The sequence below is a fragment of the Lissotriton helveticus genome, chromosome 12, assembly GCF_964261635.1.
Source record: "Lissotriton helveticus chromosome 12, aLisHel1.1, whole genome shotgun sequence".
Taxonomy (NCBI): domain Eukaryota; kingdom Metazoa; phylum Chordata; class Amphibia; order Caudata; family Salamandridae; genus Lissotriton; species Lissotriton helveticus.
In genome coordinates this window covers 125,704,559-125,731,703 of record NC_136073.1, presented here as the reverse complement: position 1 = coordinate 125,731,703, position 27,145 = coordinate 125,704,559, and the positions used below count along the sequence as shown (strand labels likewise).

General features: G+C 41.9%; 1 protein-coding gene across 2 annotated transcripts in view; it reads left to right on the top strand.

Moving 5' to 3' along the window:
- The first annotated feature begins 3,996 nt into the window (after positions 1-3,996).
- Positions 3,997-27,145, top strand: part of LOC144799520 (uncharacterized) — a 100,333-nt gene continuing 77,184 nt past the window's right edge. For both annotated transcript variants that reach the window (XM_078670882.1, XM_078670881.1), the window contains exons 1-2: positions 3,997-4,218; positions 23,723-23,861. In XM_078670882.1, coding sequence (XP_078527008.1) covers positions 4,004-4,218; positions 23,723-23,861 — 354 coding nt within the window. In that variant the 5' untranslated portion in view covers positions 3,997-4,003. The remainder of the gene's footprint in view (positions 4,219-23,722; positions 23,862-27,145) is intronic.

Genomic DNA, 27,145 nt, shown 5'->3' with positions numbered 1-27,145 from the left:
ATTATAGCACCGCACCTCCGAGACATCATCAACTGCTCCCTCAACTCCGCAACCTTCCCAGAAAGCTGGAAACATGCCGAACTCAGCGCCCTCCTGAAGAAACCCACAGCTGACCCCACCGAACTCAAAAACTACCGCCCTATCTCACTCCTTCCATTCCCGGCCAAAGTCATCGAGAAAGCGGTCAACAACCAGCTCGCCGCATTCCTCGAAACCAACAAATCCCTCGACTCCTCACAATCCGGCTTCCGAGCCAAGCACAGCACCGAAACCGCCCTCATCGCAGCAACAGACGACATTAGAACTCTACTGGACAATGGAGACACAGTCGCCCTCATCCTCCTCGACCTCTCCGCAGCCTTCGACACGGTCTGTCATAGCACCCTTTTACAACGCCTCAGAAACGTCGAAATCCAGGGAAAAGCACTGGAATGGATCACCTCGTTCCTCAACGGAAGAACCCAGAGAGTCCGCCTTCCACCATTCAAGTCAGAGGCCACTGAAGTCATCTGCGGCGTACCACAAGGATCTTCTCTCAGCCCCACCCTCTTCAACGTATACATGAGCCCCCTCGCGGTCATCGCACGCCAACACAACCTCAACATCATCTCCTACGCCGACGACACTCAACTGATCCTATCACTCACCAGAGACCCTAACACTGCCAAAACCAACTTACACGAAGGAATGAAAGAAGTAGCCGAATGGATGCAGCACAGCCGTCTGAAACTGAACTCAGACAAAACAGAAGTCCTCATCCTAGGCACCTCCCCCTCCGCCTGGGATGACTCTTGGTGGCCAGAGGCCCTTGGAAAAGCACCCATCCCAACGGACCACGCACGGAACCTGGGCGTCATCCTGGATTCATCACTCTCGATGAACAGACAAGTCAACGCCGTTTCTTCATCTTGCTTCAACATTCTTCGCATGCTCAAAAAAACATTTCGCTGGATCCCCACCGAAACTAGAAAAACAGTCACCCACGCTCTGGTCACGAGCCGACTGGACTACGGAAACACCCTCTACGCCGGTACCACCGCCAAACTCCAGAAAAAACTCCAACGCATCCAGAACGCCTCAGCCAGGCTCATATTGGACATCCCGCGTAAAGAACACATCTCTGGTCACCTGAAAAACCTCCACTGGCTCCCCGTCAATAAGAGGATTACTTTCCGCCTCCTAACCCACGCACACAAAGCACTCTACGAAATTGGACCCGAATGCCTCAACACACGATTGTCCTTCTACACCCCCTCCCGCCAGCTACGATCCTCCAACCAAGCCCTTGCCTCTGTACCTCGCATCAACAAAACCACCATGGGAGGTAGATCCTTCTCCTACCTGGCAGCTAAAACCTGGAACTCACTTCCCACTCACCTTCGCCTTACTCACAACCACCTAGCATTCAGAAAGCAACTTAAAACGTGGATATTTGACAAGTAATTCCCCACCCTTATTCAAGCGCCTTGAGACCCTCTGGGTATGTAGCGCGCTATATAAATTTATTGACTTGACTTGACTTGACTACTTTCAAAACACAAAATGATGTGGAGGAACAAATATCCTAAACAATCAAGATAGGGTAAAATGAATTACTCCTATACACTGGTTCCATGTCAGATTGATATGTATTTCATTAAGTCACATTCATTATTCATTCCAGGTCAAAACCACAATTTATTTCTTAATTCATAGCTGGTTAAGACCAATAGTCTTTTTTTCTGTCAACTTTGATCAACAAAATCCAACAAAAATATGTACACCATACATATAAAACGCATACAAAATTACAAAAAATCACAAATAATAATTTTCCTAGACCCCAAATTTTTGCACAAAATGTGTCCGTTCCTAAAGTACAATGTGATCCACTGTGAGGTAATCCTTTGCACATTAGAGGTTTCCTATCCACCTCAAAGAAAACTTTTTTGTGTGCAAGTCCATTATGATGTTTTCACCTACAGGCACACTTTCTTTGTCATAACAATGCAAGAGAATTGTGTGTGGGAATCCCAATGCCACTATTCGAAGACTATGTGTTGGTTCCCAAACAGTGTGCTTGGTGCACAGCGCCACTGGCTACTTGTAACAGCGCACCTGGGTGCCGCGACGCCCACATTTGGAACCACTGAAGTTTTAATTTTTATTAAACAAAAAAAAAAAAGCAGCAATCTTGGAGCGGTGTTGGGGACAGATTAGCAGTGTTATGGGAGGGGTGATGGGGTAGGCACAATTAAAGCGAAAGCGACTAGTAACAAAAAAAGTCTGACGAAGCATGAAGTGAGGCGACTGGCCGTGGGGAGGGGAGGGAGCGTCTTTAAAAGATAAAGCGAAGCATCCATGATTGGGTGCTGCACTGAGCCAGGAAAACACGTGGACTCTGGTTTGTAGAAGTGGGAGAGCATGTTGTGCCTACAACATCAGCTAGGAGAAAGTCATTAAGAAAATAGTGCTCACGAACCTTAAATAAATAATACTGAGTAATAACACATAACAGGGGTAGGGCAGTTCTTATGGGAGATTACAACAGGAGAAGCTGAGGTCCTGACGAGGGACGTCTAAACAAATTAACCAATGAAACAAAACCATTTCCAAAAGACAGTTAAAGGAGCCAATAAAATACATGGACGGAAAATGGGTGAAGTTTATAGTCCATATTCAGATTGTAGCATGTCTCAAAGAGACAGCGCAAGTGCTGCCTAGGCGAGACCTAAAAAGGACCTCTCCTGGATTATGAGTTTTGTCAACCTTTCAATTATCTATTGTTTTCTCGTAGGATTTTCATACCTGTTGCAAGTAGTTCTAAAGCACAGGAACAGAAAATATCTGGTTCTCAGGCTAAGAAAGCACCCAGGTAGCATCTTGCCACTTGCTGGGGCTCAGACACATTGCTTCTTCCTCTTGCGTGCATTTGTGGGAGGAAGGCACTGTATGTCTTTTCCCTAGCAAGGAACCAATTGTTGTTGGGATGTTTTGTTAGTTGTGTGTCTGCACCCTAGCAATGAGCCACATGCTGGTTGGATTTTTCATTGGTGTAATACAAATCCAAACAGTCTAGCTCCCAGCTGGGGCACAGACTAATGTGTCTGTGCCCCAGAAAAGAGTCAGCCACTTCTTGGATTTTTTTCCAAACAGCATCTGGCTCCTTTCTGGAGCACATGTGCGTGTTCGTATCCCAGAGAGGGCCATGCTGCTTACTCGATCCAAATAGGGTCTGGCTCCTTGCTGGTGAACAGAAGGGTGTGAGTGTGTTTTCCCATGCTTTCATGAAGCTTCAGTTCCACTAGTCGTTACCAGGTCTCCCTCATGAGTCAAATGCAAAAGCATTTGACTTGAGGGACACCAAGCAACGACTAGTTGAACTGCAGCTTGATGTAATAATTTCAATGCTTTTGCATTTGACTCGTGAGGGACACCTAGTAACGACTAGTTGTACTGCAGCTCTTTGTAGAATTATTTTGATATTGGATACTTATATTCACTGCCCACTGCTAATCTCGTCCCATAATGCTTTGCAGGGCCTTTGGTTGGGATTGTATTTTTGCCCATAACTGTGCTTGGGGTGGTCCTAAGAGGATGGGACCACCACTGAATCGTCCAGCAGGATATGCTCTTTGTGTTCAAGGCATCTGCTTGGTCCTCCCCCTAGGTTAGGGGGGACCCCAAAATGATCACCTCTTTCATTGCCTGAAATTTTTATTTTCATTTTCAAAGTTCACTTTTGTGTATTGGTTATATGCTTTTTACCATGTAAAGTTGCTTTTATCAAAGCATTTTTGGGTGCAGTTTAGTAGCTGACTCTGCTATGTGGAGGAACGGAGTATTCCATATTTTTTATGGAATGTGTAGTTAACAAATCTCCGCAAACTCCACTAGCGGAGCGGATTTCATTGCCCAGGGTTACTTGTAACTTGCATTGGGATGATTGTGTTTTTGCAATAGCGATCCCATCTACCTTGTGAATGAATCTTTTTAAAAATAATTTCTCTTGCAGGCAACTCTGATGATGGGAAATAGGAAAGTGCAGGTGGCGGTTATCGGCGCAGGAGCAGCTGGACTGTGTGCCGCGCGACATATTCTGGCTCAGCCAGATGTCTTTGCTGCCCCAGTGGTTTTTGAGTCATCAGACCGGGTCGGTGGCACCTGGGTTTACAATGAGAAGACTGGCACCAGTGACGACGGCTTGCCCATCCACTCCAGTATGTACAGAGACTTGAAGTAAGTGGCTCTCTACCACCGACTGCCATAACATTGAAGAGAGTAGTGATACTGTCAACACTGCACATGTGGTTTCAGCTCCATGTGTTTATTCCCAAGGTGACTTATACCTCCAAGTTCAAAGAAGTAATAGTGGCTGATGAATGCAAGACAGGAGTGTGAAGCAACACGTCCCCCACCAAGGCCAATCTGGGAACCTAAGCCAGCCCTGGAAAATGTTTGAACCAGCCCATGTAGTGCAGAACCAGTAAGCGAGTCAGGCCCTTTCTAGTGCATTGGGCGAGTTCTCCCACATTAAAGAATATTATGAGGGAAAAACAAGTCCAAACTTTGCCTATTACAGCGCAATCTTTTTAATCTAATTACTAATCTCTATTAGGTCTGGATCCTGACAGCCAATCTAGCCAAGAATGTAGCTTCAAGGGGTGAAGGGGGTGTTGAGGTTGTGACATCCCCCAAATAAATCAATTCACGGCTCTGTAGTTTGGTCTGGTGGGGGATAAGGGGGCGATTAGATTGTGACACCCCAAATAAATCAATTTGTGGATCGTTAGTTGGGTCTAGTGGTGGGTGAGGGGGGTATTTAGCATGTCACACCCCTAAACAAATGCATTCTATGCTCGGTAGTGGGGTCTGGGGGTCCAGAGTCAGGTCTGCTGTCACAACATTGTTTTTTTTTACTGTTCTCATTTCACTGTATGGTTTTACACACACACATATCCACTATATATATATATATGTGTGTGTGTGTGTGTGTATATGTATGTATGTATGTATGTATTTGTGTTTTTTTTTTTACTTACCAAAAAAGTAGTAAATCTGCCCCATAGACAAAGTCCTTGATTATATGCAAATTTACTGCTTTTATGAATATTCAAACATTCGAAGTAGTAGGCTTGGAAAGCTGCGCCATTCGCAGGGTTGTAGGCATACTACTGTCAGCCAGACACCCAAAAGGTGATGTCACAAATGCTTGGCATCGTCTAAGCACTGGTAATTGCTCGGGTAGCATATAACTAGGCCCGGGCAAATTTTAAATTACACCAGCGCAATTCGAGTAATTTGGCGAATTTTGCATTATGCTTGTAATGCATAAATTCCCCAAATTTTGCTATTTTGGCCCATTTGCGTAATTATGTGCCATTCGTTCTAAAAATGTACCATGAATGGTGCAATACGATTCAAAAATGTGCAGTGAATGCACAGGAATAACAGAACACAGGCTGTTGTTGGTTGTGCAGTTGTTTAAATGCACCTTCACGATAAAAAATGATGCCAGGATGCATTTCATACTAAAATATAGTATGAAATGACGGTGTCGCATTTCACGTTATTATATGTAATTTAGCAGTAATTGTGCATAATTACAATACAGCAGTTTACGCAAATTTCACATACCCCTAACACCAAAACATTGTTTTTCGCCCACTGTGCCACTCTTGACGGAGGGTCACCTAATGAAAATCACTACTGACCCTGTTACTCATGGGAACAGTATATCCCTAACCTTGGTCATCTCACCACATCACCCTGCATCCCATCACTTTTTTTAGTTGGAAAATGTAAAAAAAACACACACCCGTGAATCTCACTGACTAAACTATGCACCTGCATCTAGCCATAAAATAGAGATACAAGCAGGGAAATGCCAGAGTACCTGGAAGGCCAAACCTGTCATTTCTCCCATTTCTCAAGTACCTAACCGACTTTCCATATTTCTGCATTAAGGTATACGAAACGAAAGTGGGAAGAGAGTGGGAAAGGCAGACAGCCAAATCATAGAAGAAATGGAAACTTCTAGAAAGAAGGTGGAAAGGTATGATTTAGAGGAAGTCAATAGGTAAGAAACGAATGTGTGGCAGAGGAGAAATCAAAAAGTAAAATCAGAAAGTGGAGTCTGCCTTAATACCATCCATGCTGCAGAGATGTTTGATTTATTGTATGCATTGCAAAGGTGAGGAGGGGGAACCCTCCTATGGACTCTAGAGAACCTTCCAAAATAAAGAAAGAAACACAGTTGTGCGCCACTTTTTGATTCCATTCTATATCAGTGGTATATTTCACGTGAACACCATTCCATAATGTGGGGTTTTGTACACTAGTGCAAATACAAAGCGAACAGGAATCAACATATGTTAGAAACGGGGTTTCTGGTTGCCTAGGGTATGCACCTAAGCCAGGCAAAACCCACCACTCTAGCCTGGGCAAGTAAGTTACACACCAAAGATAACCTGTGCCCACCCTCTGGAAGCTTGCACAGAGAAGTCAGGCTTATCATCAGAGACAATGTTTAAAGCATTTGCGCAATATGCTCACAAAATAACACAATGAATACATCACAAAAGAGACTCCGGACAGGATGATATAAAAAATATATAGTTTATTGTACATAAAACCAGACCAAAATTACATGAATCATAATACTATGCAAATACATAGATAGTACTCGTTATCCTGAACAATGCAAGAATCAAAAGGACGACTCTGGGTGGGACTTATGACGAGGACGGGATCCTCACAGCTACAGTCTCATTTTGAGGGCTGTGGCAGGCTTTCTTCGATCTGCGCTGGGTCAGCTTGAGCGGTCCGGCTGTCTCCCGCTGACAACGTGGGAGACGGGCTTGTCTGTATCCCAGCAACTCAGATAGCAGGAAGGCGGCTAGCTTTGGGGTGCCCTGCGACCTGCCTGAACTCTGCCGTGGATGGGCCCTGGACTGGCGGGTCACTACCTTGAAAGGCAGCACTCCTGTGAGGGGTTAAGAAGCACATTGGCCACACGAGACCCCTCCCCCCTTCCAGGTCAGGGTGCAAACAATGTAGGCCCACAGCACACTTCTCTGTGCACCCAAGGTGCTTCCTGGTCAGAGCGCTGTTATGCATACATGAAGTGCGACTTAATGCCGAAGGGAGTGCTGGCAACAGGCTAATCCTTCGCAAACAGGTTCTCCCAGCAGAAGTGGCAGAGAGAAGCAGCATCAATGTCTTAAATGACCCTCTGACCTTAAAAGAACAGGGGGCAAGCAAACAAGGCCTTTGGAGATCACTCGTAAGGCACAAGAGCATGTAGGCAGGCAGCAGGCCAGCACATAAGGTAGATTACCATGTGTCAGCCCTCCTTGCAGCCCAGCAGGCCGCAGACCAGCCCAGCAAGCAAGTAGTCCAAATGGTGGTTCCGCCTGGCAGCACAGCAGTCCTCTGGCAATGTGCTGTTTGTAGAGCCAGTACCATTTGGTTACAAGTCCACACAGTGTCTAAATAAAAATATGGGGTAAGAGCCCCTGTAGTTATACTCAAAATTGTCTTTGAAGAAGCGGCGACTTCAAAGCAACCCGTAGAAGTGTGCAACAATCCCTTTGAACCCAGTCCTAGCTCCAGGAATCAGTAGGAGTAAATCAGTCCTTTGTGTGAGGGCAGTACACAACCCATACAACTGTAAAGTGTAAACCACCTCTCCCTCTCCCAGCCCATAAAAACTATCTGTATGCAGATGAATGCAGATGTATCCCCTGTCACACCCAGCCCTTCCTGTGTTGTCGCTGCCTGGGAAATATGCACCAAGTGTAACCGTCACCATTCTGAGACATGAATTGGAGCCAGGTTGCAAAGCACAAAGAGTCATAAGCACAAAGAAAGGGGAATAGCCTTTACCATGACATTTTTGCAATGAAAAGCAATTGCAACGCATTTTCTACATCGTAACGTCTTTTACCACGCAAGTCTTTAACACGCAAGTGTTTACAACGCATGTGGTAAGTAGTTTATATATTTTAAAGGGTAATTTAAAAGGGGGGCTTGGGGGGTCTCCCCCCTAAAATATAAAGTGTTAAAATATTAGCAACCTTGTAATCGACATAAATGTATTTTGTTAAATAAATAAATATATATATATATATATATATATATATATATATACATATATACACTCTCCACTCCTGTGTTTACACGATGATAAACAGGCGCTGACACCGTGGGGTCTCATTCAGGAACAAGTTTTATTATTTATCCCAAGTGCAAAGTTCGACGCGTTTCGACAGATGAGACCGTCTTGCTCACTACCAGGACATGCCACACATAAAGTCACATATCCCCAATTTTATTTACACAGCACCCTGTCCACATGGCTACCCTGGGCCTAACTTTGGGGTGACCAATGTGTAGGAAAAGGGGAGTTTAAGGCTTGGCAAGTAGTTTTAAATGTCAAGTCAAAGTGGCATTAAACTGCACGCACAGGCCCTGCGGTGGAAGGCCAGAGACAAGTTTGAAAGGCTACTTGTGTGTGTGGCACAACCATGGCTGCAGTCCCCCTAGTAGCATTACATTTACAGGCCCTGGGTATTTGGGATGCGACTTTTCAAGGGGCTTATAAGTAAATCAACTATGCCAAACAGGTGTAAACCAATCATACCATGTTTAGAGGGGAGAGCAAATGCACTTTAGCATGGATTAGCAGTGGTAAAATGCCCAGAGTCCGAAAGCCAACAAAAAAGGTCAGAAAAAGAGGTGGAGGAAGGCAAAAAGTTTGGGGATAACCCTGCAGAAAGGGGATAGGTCCAACAACATGCAACTGAACCAAAAAGCTTTAGAGGAGTATCCTGTTAATAAAAAATAAAAAAATTTCAATGAATTTAAAAGTCCTTATTCTATAATAATCTTGTAGTAAAACAATAGAACGCAAAAACATAAGAGCCTCAAAGTTCAGCATATCCACTCTAGTTTAATTTGCTATCTCCACACTTTCCCAACAGGCATACTAGTTATCAGAAAGAAGCTACTCATACTGGGCCTAGTTGATTTCATTGTGTGTGTGTCTGCATAATCTTCCTCTTCTCTCTTTTTTTTTTTTTGTAGTAAGATGAGCAGCGCTAGATGGCGGTCACCAAGGGTTGTGATCAGGGGAGATGGCAATAATGGGGAGAGGATGTAGCCTTACGGCGAGAGCGGTTGACCTCGAAGCTGGGGAACGGGGTTCAAGTCTTGGCAATGACGCTCAACATCCTGTGATTCTGGGCAAATCACTTAATCGCCCTGTGCCTAACCAAAATGAATGTGCCCTTCTGTAACGAAACTGGTGCACAAGTAAAGCGCTCTGATACCCGATCTCTCGGGTCTAGTTCACGCTATATAAAACTCTTATTAAAAAAATAAAAAGTCTAGGCCTATGAGCACTCTTTTTGGTCTTTGAGTTATGGTTTGTATGGCAGGCTTCCATGGCAGGCTTGCAAGCTATGGCTTGCGGTGCTAACCATTACTGGGGAATATTTATGCTCATAGCATGCGTGGCTGTAGATACACATGTTCTACATGCTCCTGCTATCCAATGTTGGGCCATTTGCAACTTGTTTTTTTCCAAAGAAATTTGAAACACGAGACGTGCTGTGACCCTGCCTTGGTCCAGAATGTATTAGCACAATGACTTCACCTCAGGTCATGTTCTCCTGCCAACAGGCTTGGATGTTCGGGATGCCGCTGGAAGTCGGAGCGTTATATGCACCGGATTACTTAGTGTTTGATTCTGTTGCTGGTTATGCAGCTCTTTTTTCCCAACCAGTGATGAAACAAACAACTTTGAAACATTCCTTCATCATGATCCATTTCTTAAGGGCCACTCATTCTGGGATGCCTCACGGCTGGGTGAGTAAGCATGACAAAAATCGGGGTAGCAAACGGAGACGGCACTCGCAGCCCAGCCCCCGCCAGACGTCAGGGCACAAAAGAGACTAGCAAGGTAGCGAATTGGGGCCTAACTTCAGGGAAGGGCTACCCCCCCCCCCACAAGCAAGGTGCGTGGAAAACAACAAAGAACAATCTACGAGCTGTCAGGCTGATTTACAACCCTAGGAGATGCAAATGAGCAAAAGACAAACCAGTGATTTATGGCCAGCTGATGATTTAGGATGCCCATGCAAAATGATTTATGACAACAAAATGATGATAGATTTGCGACAGAATGATTTATGACACCCCGATGATTTATGGCCATGATTTACGGCTGCTGATTTACGATGATCAGGCAGAGTGATTTATGACAACAAAATGGCAGATTGCGGCAGAATGATTTTTGATACCCGATGATTATGACCCATGATTTATGATGTCCAAATGACACTGAGTAATACCCAATTTGGGATAATGATTTATGACCCCGGCCCCAGGAAGGTGTCCAGGGGAGTTGTACACATATGACGTAAGTAATGAGTAATTAAACTGCGGCCAAAAACCACCACAAAAATACAATGACTATTGGCAGTCTGTAGTAATGCAGATACACTAGTATGGTACGGTTCCTGGAATGGGCACAGTGTGGCTGTTATTTGAGTTAGCCAGTTAAGCGCTGTGCAGCCCTTCTCCAGTTCTCACGCTACAAGGGACACTGATTCAGTGTAGCAAGGAGTTCAGTCATTCCAAATTCACAACTGTCCCAGGCGTGTAGTGAAGAAGAACGAACTCCACTCTGCGGCACCAGTGATCGCAGTGCCCTCCACTCGGCTATTACTATTAATTCTCAAATTAATGCCACTTTTCTTAGAAATATGAAAGCCAGAGGAACCTCTGTCAGATAACATATTTTTGTTTACTAAAACACTTGCACACCGACGCATCTCTTAGTAAGATAATGTAGTAATATTGTACATACTGGGGACAATTATTAGCTAGTTCAATGTCGCTTATGTTGTCGGAATGATGAAAAGCAGAGGCAGCCCTGTCAGAGAATGAACAACATGTTTTTTTGCATCATAACGCTTACTGACACTTTACCGTGTCTAGAAATATTGCTGCATGGTGCACGTGTTAGTGGAGAGGTGTGGTGCAGTGGCCAGGGCAGCTGACTCGGAGCACAGGGTTCACGGTTCGATCCCCGACTCCGGCGGCAGCTCAGCTCAGCCCCATGTGACTCTGGGCAATAGCTCACTTATATCCACGACGGGCCTCAGCGCCTTGAGACCCGTAAGGGTGAGTAGTTTGCGCTTTACATAAACGGATTTTACCATTTTTGTTATTTACCTCGATGTCAATAGTGTATGTAGGATGACACCCTAAATAGGCCCTGACACGATTCCAAGATGCAACTTGAAGGTTGCATGTAGGCATCTTACAAAGGGCAGCTATGCTCTGACTTTTTGGATCTACAAGTGCTTAGGTCCACTCACTATATTTGTGAGGGCTTTGTTTGGTTCCTTACCACCCCTCTTCAGTCGACCCCATTTGTACCCCCATGACCCCCGACACACACAGCTGCAGTCATATCCATAGGTAACCAGCTGGAGTCATATGTTGTAAGAGAGACAGGAACTAAATATCAGGACAGGAACATTTAAAAAAAAAAAGCCCCGCTTTGATAGGTAGCTAGTTAAATGCCTTTCTCGAATTCATCTTTAATTGGAAAAGATGCTGCCTGCCTGCCCCGGACTGCCAGGGCTGCATTACAGTAGTGGGAAGAGGTGGGCTCTGCAGCATCTAAACAAACTTTTCCAGGTGGCCGCTGGACACCGTCCGGGGAGCCGAGCTACCCGTGCCCGAAATGTAATGTCCCAATCAGATGGTAGCGTGCCCGGGTCTTCAGCTGTGTTCCCACGTGCCAGGCATTGGGCTTAACCAGCAGCTTTTAATACACCAACCTTCAGATGTCACCTCACGTGCCAGGTACTCTAACTACACTGTAGTTTCTACAGCACGTCTCCATTTTAAGGCAACACACCAACCTAACATTTTACCTGGCCCCAAAAGGGCAAGCATTACAGAGTAGTTTCTATTAAACAGACTCCCTTAGTTGGAGTCCATTTAAATGTGAACTGTCCTCACAGGTGCTGTAATTACCAAAACTTTTTTAAAACACAGGTCTTCACAGTCTCTTGGGCATTGTACTATGAGGAGCAGCCGTTCTGTGAGCTGGGATCGATCCATCCATCCATCCAACATCCTCCTCCTCTCCATCCATCAATGCCATCCATCTATCACCTCGTCTCTCATCCATCCATCGACAAACTCCCCATCTGTGCATCACCTCTCTCTCCTTCTCGTATCCATCCAATGCCCACACATCCATCCATTACCTCTGTCCTCTCATCCATTCAACGTCCACCTCCTCATCCAGCCATCCCTTCTGCTCTACGGTCATCCTTCAACATCCTCTTCCTCTCCATCCATGCACCAACTCATCTCTCCTCTCATCCATCCAATGACACACTTCCTGTGGAAAAAACTCCTTCACGCTTTTGAAGTTCAATAAAGATGAGGAAGCAGGTACTGTACAGAGGTGTTTATTTTAGCATCTGTAATAAGTCAGGTATAAAGGAAGAATGCCGGTAACCGGCAACCTCCATGCCTATATCACCAGACCGCCATTCAAACATACACAACTCACGCGGCAACCATTCAATTCAAATCATACCACGAGAATATTATTTGAAGTTGACACACGCGCGCGTGTGCGCACGTGTCCACTTCAAATATCAACATACAACACTTTCCATTCATCCCTCCATGAATCCATTACCTCTCTCTCTTCATCCATCCATCCACTTCAATCCATCCTCTTCTATCTGCTCAGTACCATCCATCCATTCGATCCATCCATCCTCTTCTATCTGCTCAGTACCATCCATCCATTTGATCCATCCATCCTCTTCTATCTGCTCAGTACCATCCATCCATTCGATCCATCCATCCTCTTCTATCTGCTCAGTACCATCCATCCATTTGATCCATCCATCCTCTTCTATCTGCTCAGTACCATCCATCCATTCGATCCATCCATCTATCCTCATCTATCTATCCACTTATCGCTTAGTATACATTCACCCAACCCATCCATCCATCACCTTTGTCCTTCTCTCATCCATCCAATGCCCATCTGCTCTCCTACCCATCCATCCATCCATCATCTGTCCTTCTCTCATCCATTCAACGCCCACCTCCTCTCCATTCCCTTGTTTCTCTTCTCATCCATCAAAGTCCGTTCGTCCATCCATCCATCGTTGACCACCTCTCTCCTTCTCTCATCCATAATCTCTGTTCTCTTTCCCTGACCGAAAACAAGATGTGCACTATTAAATTGTTCAGGCGTGCTTGTGTTTTAATGCGTGCCCCTTGTGAGTTACGGTGCTATTGAAATCAGAGCGACGATTCACAGTGAAAAAAACGTACACTGTTAATAATGGAGCGCGTTATAAAACAGCAAATAATAATAATAATAATAATTTTTATTATAGCAGAGATGACAAAATCACTGTGTTTTGGGCTGCGACCGCCCAAACTTTACACATCACTGCCAAACTTGGGGCCATTCAGGAATGTGAACACTTTGACCCTGGAGTGGCCCACCCAAATTTGGACTAGTAAAGATGGTTCTTGAGTGTGTCTGTGCAGAAGTAAAAAAAATAATCAAAATATAGGTTAAAATGGTGATTAAGCACAGACCAAGAATTATTTTCATTAACAGTTTTAAATACATAATCCTTCCATTTTATATCAAAGTATCCCCAGGTAGGCTTCTAACAAGGATGTTTTCTTTTTGTGTAGTACGCTGTGAACTGAATTGCCTTCAGACACTTCTAAAGCTATAAAAACAAGCATTAAAACAGGCAGGAAGAAGTTGCCAGCAATGCAAGAACAAAAAAAAATAGAAGACATTTTTGTATGTTAATTTTTTTTAATATGGTCGTTCAGTTGTAAATAATGTCTTCTTGGTTAAATATAAGGTAACAAAAATGCTTATAACACTTTTTTATTATAACTTTTCAACATGCTGCACAGCAGCCAAAATGCTCTACTGCATAGTTTAAATATATTGGCAAAGCCAATAGCTCTGGCTAAATACTTACAAGGTCCCAAAGGCGAAACCTATTGGCTATGCCAATGCTTGTTACTTTGGGTGTCAATTCACTCCTGGTCCCGGATCAGTGAACACCACTGTAGACCTCTTCATGGTGCCTTGCCCAGGGGCTTCTCTTGAGAATCTAAGTATTTCCTCTCAGCCCAGTGGCTGTTGACACATGGGTCTTCTCTCCCGCTACCACTCACATGCCCCCTGGAAACCATAGGTTGCCTCCATCCCGATGATTCTTCCCTCTTCATGGTCTGAAAATACTGCCTTTTTACTAAGGTTGAGTGGCTCAGGTCTAGGAAAAATAAGCATCATGGAGCCCTCCAACATCCTATCCCTTTTCTTTCTCCCACTTTAGTCAGTCTACCTCTAATGTGCATTTTTCAGCTCTGCTAGATTAGTGCCTTTTCCTGCTTCCCTCCTAGAGGGATCCTTGATGGCTAGGTGAGCTGCTCTGATCACTTTCACTGGGTCTACTCCCGCTTCATCCAATACTTCAGTATTCAAGAAACTCTGTATTAGATGTGTCCACTTCTCCGGGCCTGCTATAGCTGGAAACCCTGGGATTGTGATCTTTGCTGCTTGCACCTTATTTTCTAGTCACAACTTTTGACTCGAAGATCGAGATGGAGGTAAATAGGTAGTTTTCAAATTGTGGACTCAGCTGGGATTGCTTCTCACCTTCCTGCAGCTTGGTCTCTATTGCATTGTCTCTCTAGTACAACATTTTCCATCTCTTTTTTCGAGTCTTGGAGTTAGGACTCGCAAGGAAGTCCCAACACCCCTTCCATGGAGAGCATATTGCCATCTACGTGCTGTGGACCAGATTTCATCTCTTTTAATGTTTCCATTATAATTGCCTCATTGTGTGTGATAGGGACTTCTCCTTCACTTTGGCATTTCTCATCAATCCCTGGAGTAGCTCCAGGGGGTGGCCATTTTTGGGTGAAAAAGGCTTTTATTTGTTTCCCCTATATCATTCTCTGATCTTTAGGTGGTGTATTAAAAGCAGCCCAGGCAGGCCTCAGTGGCTAATATGGCACCTGATCATCACTGTATGGGGAGCTGGGAGGCACGGCTCATCCGATACACTCCTCTGCATCTCTCCTGCGACGCCAACTCCCTCCATATCTCTTACCACAGCTGGCTCCAGAGCAGAGGAGGGCGCTTACAGGTGCCACCTCCACCCAGAGCACTTTTTTGCTCTTGGGTCTTTCCTGCTCCATCCAATTGTCCACCTCTTATGGCCCATCGCAGCCCTCGTCAACTATCCGCACACAGTCCAGGGAGGGGACATGGGGTTGCATGGCCATTGCTTCATTTTGTAGGAAAATGGAACTCGCCCCCTGGGATGCCACTGATGGAGCGAGATTTAGAAATATATTTATTTCAACTCGCGAAGTTAAACTTCCATAATTAAATAATTGTACTAATGAGAATGGAGTGTTTTATTAATCAACCTAGATTAAAATGCATTCATTAAATAAGGGACTAATACATGTGCTCATATATGTGCTTTATGTTGCTTCTGCATGTACGTGAAAAATAATGAACTAACCTGGTCTATTGTTTTTGTCAGTAATAAATGCGGCTGTTTTATTAATGGCATGTGCTTATTTTTGTGTGCACATGTTATGTCTTTTCGTCTTTATATTGCACAATTCTGTTTGTTGCTTTATTTGCTTCAGCTAGGTAACATAGATTAATGGGTTAATAATTAGCAAAGGTGGGTGGGTAACAGAACGAATTCTAATTCTTTCATTAATTATTCTTTTGTGTTTGTCTGAATACTAGTTCTCCATGAGAGAGGCCTAAGGCCTAAGGCCTATTCGATATGAGATGGTGTTGTCAAGTCGTGTCCAGAAAGAGCAAGAGACCTGCGTGGAAAAGTTTTATCACGTTGGAAGTAATTTTACAAGTTCAATTGAAAATATTTTGTATTTGCTCATGAACGGACGACTAAACCAAGGTCGGAAACCGGCAGAGATTGCCAAGCCAAGGAAGTCACGGACTGTCATTTACAAAAATGTTTCTCTTTGAGGAAGCTGCGTGATTTGTGAATAAGAGACAATAGACTCTTAGAAAGGTTGGAACTAGGCTTCGAAAAAGATGATGACACCATGGGCTGACGTCTATCAGCCAATGAAAGCTCTGGATGGTAGGGAAAAAGTATACATTTTAGTGAGATTAGTTAGGGAAAAAGGTATAAAGATTGCCCCCTTGGGCAGGAGGGCGCTTCTTGCTTTCCAGATCCTGTATGGCGTGTCGTGCTGAAGGACTTTTTGGAGCACGTAAGGATCAATAGGGTTATTGATTATTTCTTTAGTATAAGTGAGTTTTAGACAGGGAAAATAGGGTTTAGGTGATAAACTGTTTATTTTACTTAAATCATGTTACTTGATTTTACTTTGAATTTACAGTCTAATGTGCTATTCCTCAATAAAAGCTGCAAAAATTGCTAATAAAGATTTACTAAAATGCACTTACATGAATAAGCTAATAAAACAAGATTCTGAAACAACAAGCTGGACTTGTTATTCATAGTCTTGTTACCATTAGTTGATCCATTTACCTTAGTGACTTAATTAAAATGTTTCATGCGCAAAAACCATGGTCATGTATATAAATGTGTAAATAGTTTATAAATAAGGTTCTGTTTAATTAGGTCACATGATTCAGCTGCTCAAAATCTGTCTAGTTGGTTAATGTGCCTTGTAAATGATTTATGATTAATGGGGAGTATCTGGTGTTGGGTAGTGTTGCTGAGACAGAATTTCTATAGAGGCGCTGGATCAAATCTTTGGTAGCAGAGTCCGGTTACTATGGTAACTGACATGTTACATGGTAATTACATAGTATCTATGACTAAAACATGTTAAATTTGTCAAGTTGGTAAATGTTGTCGAAAGGTTTTTTTCCTGCAGTTTGAAAATTCCTAGTTGTGCCGGCACGCATATGAGTGGTGTGACAAGTGAAGTTACACAGTGCATTTGTTCTGTTTCAAAATAGTGGTATTGTCATATATCACTAGTGTTGTGGACGTACAACACAAGTTTAGGGAAACTTTAGGTAGGCTAGGTAGAATGTATAGTGAGGATTGTCTATGAAATTGTAGCTATCGAGTATAGGGACTTAGAGCCTGTTTTAAAACTCTCTGCGAAAAGAGTAATAGAATTTATCCAAGCTTGTGTGAAGCGTCGTCTATTCTTACTGGCAAATGTGGATTTCTATGGTTGGTTAAAGTCCTACCATGATTTCATGTATGTATGGATAGGGAAACTTTCCGTTTGAAAGTGCGTAAATGATTTTGTAATTCCGTTCAAGTTAAACTTTGAATTATTACTTAAATGTGCATTCAGAGGGAAACGTGTTCGTTATTACCTGTTAGAAGGGTAGAGTAGTCATACTTTATCAACGATTGAATATTCTGTGAAAATAGCGTGGTCTATTTCACGCAAAAGAATACCTGAATGATTGTATAAACTGTCACTTTATTTTAGCAAAACAGACAAATGGTTTGTTTTTCTGTTGTTATTAATTGAAATTCTTTGAAAAAGTTTTCTTAAAATGGCGCTGTGAAAATATTTTGTGAAGGAGGGGTAAGCTCTAGGAGCGAGAGAAGAGAAGCTGCAGCGGCTGTGTATGTCACAGAGTCCGCGCTGTGATTGGCTAACATACGTCAGAGCTACGCGCTGATTGGCTCACGTGACTCAGATGAGCTGTTAGCTGATTGGCTCATCCTGAAAGCAGCTATTCTATTGGTTGAGCAAGGTGGTGACGTGGCTTAACCCGATTGGCTTGGTGAATTTCGCGCACGGATTGGCTGGTTTTGCGGAACAACCAGGAAACGTTTACGATCATTTGGATTTAAGTGAGTTTGATTTAAACATGAGTTATTACTACAATAAAGAAGAGAAAAAGCTTACATGCCTTCAGAAATTGAAAAATATATTTTCACCCGATAAGAAAATTGAAACGCGAGGTGGAAAGTTACTTCATAAGTATAAAACACCTGCAGCCTATATGGAAGGTGAATATGGTTATCATACTTGCCTTTGGTTTGATAATTGGATGGATTATACCAAGAATGATGGTGTTTTAGCTTGGCCGGAAGATGGATCATTTAATATGAGGGTTTTGAAAAATTTAAGAGAAAAAATTATGGCTCTTGTGCCAAAGCCTAGACCTACACAATTTGAGGCTTTAGTTGAATTGGAGGATGAGATGTTTGAACTTCATCGAGAATCAACCTGAAGTGTAACAAGAGGTTCAAAGTCAAACATTAATAGAGAAACTCATGAAGATAGAATGCGTCGATGGAGACAGGCAGACATGTGTAATGGTTTGTACCCAGTGAGAGTAATGGTTACTGAAATACCAGGTCAAAAGAATACCCAAAAGAAAAATAATATTGAAGAAAGTGAATTAGAAGATCCAGTTTTAGAAGTAATTTATATTACTAATCATCAGAAACAGACTCCTTTTAAACCAGCTTGTTCATGGTCTACCCCGATGGTTTCTACAGGAACCACTCCAAGTGCACCACCACTTAATGAAGAATCACCCAGATTATACCCGAATAATACAGAAACACCTGAAAGAGTAGAAACGAGAACTAATTCTAGTGCATATGGTGAAAATAGAAACTTTCCTGAAACTCCAGTTTCAAGAAATGAGACTTCAAGAAGTCAAATGGGTACTGGAAGAGATGAAGAAACACCAAGTGCTTCAGAATATTTACGATCAAAAGAAGAATTAATTCGGCAATTAACTAAAGGCATGGAAGCAGTAACAGTTCCAGTAACGATTGGTCCTGTTCAACCTGTATTTGATCAGGGAGAAATTAAACATCCAGGTTTAACTATTCCATTAAATGCAGAAATTCAGAAAGTGGCTGAAAATTTTTACTCAGAATTAACTGAAATACATCGAGAGAAAACAATGATGCCTGATTTAACTTTTAATCCAGGTACATTATGCAGAACACCAATGGGTGCGGAATCTGATACTGAAACCCCAGAAAAGAGTGTTGAGAAATCAGATGTATCATCCCCAAAACTTGATGTTGCTCGATTAAAAGCAGATTTAGAGGAATTAATCATTGGCACAATTGGACCTAACAATTTAAAGCATTATCAAGATGATGAATTGTTATTTATTTGTAAAAGTGTACAATGGAAAACGAAAAATAAATATGAGCAGTTAGAAGAATTAGCTACTGAATTAGAAATTGATATACGCAAACAGAAGAATTTGGGAAAACACTACAGATTAGGTTTTACTGAAAGAGACATTGAGAATTTCAATGCGATGGGAAGAATATTGCATATAAAAGATTTGATTGTGTATATAAAAAGACTGGGAGACTTAAGTAAATGGAGAGTGAAATGGACTAAGAAAAGAGAGGAAGAAAGGAGAGAAAGGGGTATGGTGGCAAATCAGTATCCAATGAGGGAAATAGCTGGAGGTGGATATGTGCATGTTCCTTGGTCAAGACAGGACATCTTGTTGTTTACAAATTATTCTCCCCGGCTCAGAGAAAAGCCTGTAGAATGGTATCGACAGGTGGACAGATTTATAAAGGTCTCAAAAGTTCCGTGGATTGATCTTGATGGATTCTTTGACATTGTTGTCCCGTCAGATCTTTGGACAGAATGTAAAGTTTCTGTAAGTTGGCCAAAGGTAGAACCTGCTCAAGATACAGTAACAGGTGCTCCATCATCAGAAGTTATGGGTCTGTATGATAAAGTAATTTATTGGTTGAAAAACAAGATTCCCCCAAAAGAAGTTGATTGGGTTAAAAATGACAGAACAAATCAGGAGCCAAAAGAGTCAGTACATTCATTCTATGAAAGATTACTGCTGGTATTTAGGCAGTACCGTGGCTATGAAAAATTAAGTGAAAAGGATATGAGCCAGATGCCTTATTATACTAATACTAATTCTAGATGTTCCATTCTGAGGAGATGTTGTAAAATATCCTAAATTTGTGTGATTCTAATTATTTTGCTTTGGTTGGTTTTAGCTGTCATTTTCCCTTTTGGGATTGATAAGGAAACGTATAAGGCTAACATGACAAGTAAAGCTATGGCTAAACAAGATAAACATGATGCAAAAAGCAAAACTAACAGAGTTATTAATCATAGACCAGAGATTCACCAAGATAGATCTGTTGGTGATTTTTCTAGCAATACTTTTTCAAGGTTACTAGCTGAGTATGTAAAAGTCATGGAAGTAAAAGATTGTTATATCTGTGTGAAATTGCTTGCTTCTGTTTCGGAGGGAGTAACTTATAATATGCTTCCTCTTACTTATGGCATACCCTGTAGTGTGATAGCTAGCTTATTTTATCAGACTGGTCGCTTAGAATATTATTATACGAATCACGATGAGATCTTTGCAAACCTGAAAATTGACAAAAGCTTAAACAAGCATAAACAAGCCAAACAGATGAGGGAATTTTTCATTGTGACAAATGAGCTTACCTATGAGTATGCTTTTAAAAATAATTTGACTTGTAAATTGAGAACTGAAGAAAAGTCTTTCCTGAATTTAGTTGAAGAATGAAGAGCAATTTATAAGAGAAACGAAATGCTTAAACAAACCAAATCGAAATTCTGGCAGTTAGAGGACGAAAAACTTAATGGTAAATCTTTTGATAATGTAGCTATTCATATAGACAAACCAATTAGTGGTAAATTCTGTATTAGGAGAGATAATACATTGTTCGATAACTACTTTGTGGGTGCAAGTCATTGTGAGGACACTTATCAGATCATGGGGGGTTGGAGATTTAAAGGTGGCAAGGATCCAATTTTTCCTGGAATCTATTTTGTATGTGGGGACAAAGCCTATTACAATCTCCCTGATCACTTGTATGGGACTTGTTTTGTTGGTTTAGTTTTTCCAAAAAATGTTCATGTTGACAGAAATTCAGAGGGTTCATTTGAGATTAACAGTCATCTGAGCAGATTTAAAAGAGAGAGTTTCTCAGAAATTTTGGGAGACATTTTTGAAGCAGTAATACCTTTAGTAGGTATAACCCTGAATGCAGGAAAAATCAGAAAATTGTCCACAATTGTTGACAGATTGTCAACTGATACAGCAAGTGGTTTTCAATTGGTAGATACTGAGCTTATTGCTATACGATCCATGGTAATGCAGAATCATCTTGCGTTAGACATCCTGCTAGCAAAAGAGGGAGGAGTTTGTGGCATTTCGCATGTCCAACACTGCTGCACCTATATTCTAGATAAGAGTAAGAGTATCGAGATGTATATCAAAAACATTTCAGAGATTCATTCAGAAATTGTACCCTTAGAAGAGGAAGATTTTTCAGAACGTTTGACCAAAAGAATTTCAGCAATCAAAACCTGGTTTCAAAAGATAGGCAGTTCAATTTTAGGCAAAATTCTGACACCTTTATTAGTTATAGTCTTTGTGATACTTTTGTTGAAGATCAGTTGCATGTTACACAAGAGAAAGAAGTACCTAAGGGAGAAGAAGAGAATTTATAAGCTTAGAAAGGAACAGAAGAGAGAAATAGAACTGGAAGAGTTTCGCAGAACTCAATATGAGAGTTGTAGGCAAACAGCTGAGACAAGACTTTAGAAATACTAACACAGTGAAAATCAAAACATGTTCTGAAATAAAATTTTGCTAATATTTTGGGTGTGGTTTGGTGATTTTGAAATCACCAGATGAGGGAGTTGATGGAGCGAGATTTAGAAATGTATTTATTTCAACTCGCGAAGTTAAACTTCCATAATTAAATAATTGTACTAATGAGAATGGAGTGTTTTATTAATCAACCTAGATTAAAATGCATTCATTACATAAGGGACTAATACATGTTCCTATATATGTGCTTTATGTTGCTTCTGCATGTACGTGAAAAATAATGAACTAACCTTGTCTATTGTTTTTGTCAGTAATAAATGCGGCTGTTTTATTAATGGCATGTGCTTATTTTTGTGTGCACATGTTATGTCTTTTCGTCTTTATGTTGCACAATTCTGTTTGTTGCTTTATTTGCTTCAGCTAGGTAACATAGATTAATGGGTTAATAATTAGCAAAGGTGGGTGGGTAACAGAACGAATTCTAATTCTTTCATTAATTATTCTTTTGTGTTTGTTTGAATACTAGTTCTCCATGAGAGAGGCCTAAGGCCTAAGGCCTATTCGATATGAGATGGTGTTGTCAAGTCCTGTCCAGAAAGAGCAAGAGCCCTGCGTGGAAAAGTTTTATCACGTTGGAAGTTATTTTACAAGTTCAATTGAAAATATTTTATATTTGCTCATGAACGGATGACTAAGCCAAGGTCGGAAACCGGCAGAGATTGCCAAGCCAAGGAAGTCACGGACTGTCATTTACAAAAATGTTTCTCTTTGAGGAAGCTGCGTGACTTGTGAATAAGAGACAATAGACTCTTAGAAAGGTTGGAACTAGGCTTCGAAAAAGATGATGACACCATGGGCTGACGTCTATCAGCCAATGAAAGCTCTGGATGGTAGGGAAAAAGTATACATTTTAGTGAGATTAGTTAGGGAAAAGGTATAAAGATTGCCCCCTTGCGCTTCTTGCTTTCCAGATCCTGTATGGCGTGTCGTGCTGAAGGACTTTTTGGAGCACATAAGGATCAATAGGGTTATTGATTATTTCTTTAGGATAAGTGAGTTTTAGACAGGCAAAATAGGGAAAATAGGGTTTAGGTGATGAAAACTGTTTATTTTACTTAAATCATGTTATTTGATTTTACTTTGAATTTACAGTCTAATGTGCTATTCCTCAATAAAAGCTGCAAAAATTGCTAATAAAGATTTACTAAAATGCACTTACATGAATAAGCTAATAAAATAAGATTCTGAAACAACAAGCTGGACTTGTTATTCATAGTCTTGTTACCATTAGTTGATCCATTTACCTTCGTGACTTAATTAAAATGTTTCATGCGCAAAAACCATGGTCATGTATATAAATGTGTAAATAGTTTATAAATAAGGTTCTGTTTAATTAGGTCACATGATTCAGCTGCTCAAAATCTGTCTCGTTGGTTAATGGGCCTTGTAAATGATTTATGATTAATGGTGAGTATCTCGTGTTGGGTAGTGTTGCTGAGACAGAATTTCTATAGGGGCGCTGGATCACCACTCACTCCGTTCCGGGTGGAGGGGCAATCTTCGTCCCTCTACTTGCTCTCCTGGTCTGTATACAGCCCGAGAGTAGAGCTGCTCCGGCGCCCAGAAGTACTGTGGCCAACTTGGCACGACATTGGCTCCCCTGCCACTGTACCTTTCCTACTGTACAATATTTAAGTGCTACCATTACTAATATTGTTTTATTTCAGATATACTGTAAAAAGACATACCTTAATGGAAGATTAAAGTTGTAAATTTGAACATTGGGTCTTGTAGAAATGTCTTAGAGTATAGTGGGGTAACTCATGAATTACTGATGGTTAGACAACTCTGGGGCAAGTCACTTCATCATGCGGCTGTTACTATTTAACCAGGGCAATGTGAGGAGTGTTCTGTGATATGTTGTGCTATCTGGTCATACTGCTATCCAGTAAGTCTATGTATAGGCTGTTGCAAGTTTAATGCAGATGGCTAGATGGATGCTCATTTCCCTCTATTGATGAACTGTGAAACTTCTTAATTAAAATATTTTTTCCTCCACAGGACCAACCTCCCTAAAGAAATCATGGCCTACCCTGATCACCCATTCCCCCCAAACCTGCCCTCCTTCCTGCACCACTCTCAAGTTTTGGCTTACCTGGAGAGCTATGCGGACCACTTCAAGGTCAAGGAACACATTCAAGTGAGTATAGCGGGCATAGTATCACAGAATGCTCGAAGTAGACATAATGATGGCATTATGATGTCAGTACCTGTTGTCAGTCCTCTCTCCTCCTGTTTGTGGTATGTTTAATTTTAGACAAATCTATCCGGTCTGAATTACAAATGGGCTGGATTTAGTCTTGGTGATACAGGGTGGTTTGAATAACCTCATTTAAATCTGGTTGTTCTGATTTTTGTCCTCAGAAATTGGGAATTACATGCAGGCCTGCAATTACCGGGTCCAAATCTGAATGCAGAGTTTCCAGTGCGGGGACCAGCCAGTTCCCATTTATTACCAGCTCCGAGCAGAGTAGAATAGGAGCAAGGCTGTTCAGTGAGCTCTGAGATCTGTAAGAAAGGAGAAGGTAAAATAAGCGAGAGAAGATGTGAGTTGGAGCAATTAGTGACCAAAAAAGATATGATGGGGGACTTTGTTTAAGCGACTTCTATTCCAACACTAAGTACTCAATACAGTTAAAAGACAGGATAATGTGAGTTGTCAGGACCAGGCTTTAGAAAGTAGTCTACAGATGAGGGTGAGAGCTGTTCTAGAATAGACCAGGTTCCCTTTAGAGTGTGTCTCCATGCTCTGCCATCAAGACAGCAAAAGGAAAGTTTTATATGAGCAAAAGGGTAGTAGACTAACTACAAAAGAATGAAACAATTTTTAGGGATCTTGAAAGCAAGTTTATATTCTATTAGGGATACAGATGCAAGGATTATACCTTCCATCTTTTTCTTATTCTCCAACAGCAGCCAACATGAGTGAATAAACACTAGATTTCCCATAAAACTCTGGGTAATAGTTTCACAGTAACCAATCCATCTCCATTAACATAACTTTCTGTGCTAAGTTCAATACAATAGGACCGTCACAAGCTCATCGTTCAGCATTACAACCCATGTCTCGCTACTTTCAAACCGCCGTCCTAGAACCCCTGGACCCTCAACCTGCTACATTCTATGCTCACCTCCGTGTTTCATAAAGAGACAAACCTCCTCCCCCCATAATAAAGTGAGTTCCAATACAACAAAGAATAAAACATACATACCAAAATATAAGATTAGACTAAACTTCAATAACAAAAAGAAAATAAGGTATTATGTCACAATTTGTCTGATAGACACCCCAACAATGTAATCCTTGTGCAAATCAGTTCAAGCCTTTAATTTCTAGGTTGGGTTACACATGGTTCCTTTGAACAGTCATCCCCAGATGTTTTCCTCAGATGAGTTGGCACAAGGTCAGCCTTACTTTCAGGAACAATAGAAATATTATCCTTGGTCCATACCTTGCCATCACTGGTGTGGATATTACGAATAGTTACCTTATCCACCTGCCTGGGTGCAGAAAATCTGGAATCACACTTGAGAATATGTCCTGGCGTCTCGATCCTGACCCAGCTTCCCACTTTCACATCATGAAAGTCTGGTTTCATGCTATTTTCCTCACGTCCAACACCGCCGCCAAACATGCATCATCAATATGATTCTGAACCATCTTCTCATGCTTGAGCTTAGAACAAGAAGATGTACCCTGCAATAGGAGGAAAGAGATCCCTGTTGAGCTATTGGGGGTTGTCCTATATGCTCACAACATGCCATCCACCACATCCTTACAATTTAAGTTGTTGACAGTTGCCAGCTGCAACTGGTCCTTCAGTGTGCTGTTGAAGCGTTCTACCAGACCATTGCTCATAGGATAGTAAAGGGAAGTTTTTATGTGTTTAATACCATGGGAATCTCATAATAATTCTATTTCCCCCTACATCACCTGTGTGCCGTTGTCTGTTATAATCTTAGCATGGTATCCTTCCTTCACAAATACCTTGTGTAGAAACTGAATGACCGAAGAGGAGGTGACATTACTCACGAATCCATTTCCGGCCATTTTGACATACATTCATGAGCACAATTGCGAACTCGGAATTCTCTCCCATACTTTTTATGGGGCCAGCTATGTCCAATGCCACTTTCGGCCAAGGTATCACTTAGGACATATGGACTACAGTCTATAACGAAACACTCCACAGCTTTGTCTAACCCTGGCCACCAAAAATCCTCTCGCACTCTATGCTTTGTTGCTCTTATTACTATGTGACACTTGTGACACTTCCAGATTTCTTCATCTCAAACTTGTAGATGCTACCAACTGTCCTACCCTCTGTAGCAGTCCAACTTCACATTTAATTCTGTGGCCACATGCCCATATGGAGTCAATTTCTCATCCAGTTTCTTAGGGTTGGGCCACCCCTGTGCGACCCACTTAATGACTTTACTGTAAACATGATGTTTGTGCAGCTCCTCCCTCCATTCACTCTGCTACAAACCCCTGCTTAAAACTTTGTTGGTGAAATTTTCTAAAGTTTAACTATCATCCACCACCACATCTGAAACATCTAAGGGCATTCTGGACAAGAAATCAGCAATCATGTTCTTCTCCAAGAACATAATCAATGTAATTAATTCCTGCAAATGATTTTTCCACTTGGCAATCCTGTGAGTAGCCTTGTCACCTCATCTTTGTGCTGAATAATTTAATTCAATCAGAGGTTTGTGATCCGTTCTTAAGAGAAAAGGAACTTCCGACACATGTACGAAAACGATGAGTTCCCCGCAAAAGTGCCAAGGCTTTCTTCTCTATGGTTGAGTAAGTATGCTCTGAACTTCTGGAAGAGGAAGCGACGATATCCTCTTTACCATTACTTCTCCTCTGCATGAGAACATCAGCCAACCCACAGTTGATGGCATCAGTAACTATGATAGTACTATCTATTGGATCAAATGACTTAAAAAGAACTGCCGATACAATGTCAGAAAGTAATAAAATAATAATAATAAATCATTTATAAAGCGCCTGGCTACACAAAGAACAGTGTGTCCTCGCGCTAACTGCTGATAGTTTACGAGAGGCAGCTATTGAAAAGCTCAAGGGGGATTTACATGATGGGAAAAAAAAACGTTTTAAGTTTTCCCCTGAATCTTAATTCGGATGGTTCCATCCGCAGATGAAGCGGGAGTGCATTCCAGTGTTTGGGGGCTAGGTACCTAAAAGAGCGGCCGCCCATTCTGGTCCTGAGAATACGAGGCGGTTTAAACAGCATCGCACCTGATGATCTTAGATTCCGAGTGGGGCGATGTATAGTAAGTAGATTCTTTAAATAGTCAGGGCCTTTATCCTGAGCGATGCGATGCGCATAGCAGAGGGTTTTGAATTTAATCCTCTCCCTGACCGGGAGCCAGTGGAGTTTGGCCAAGGCGGTC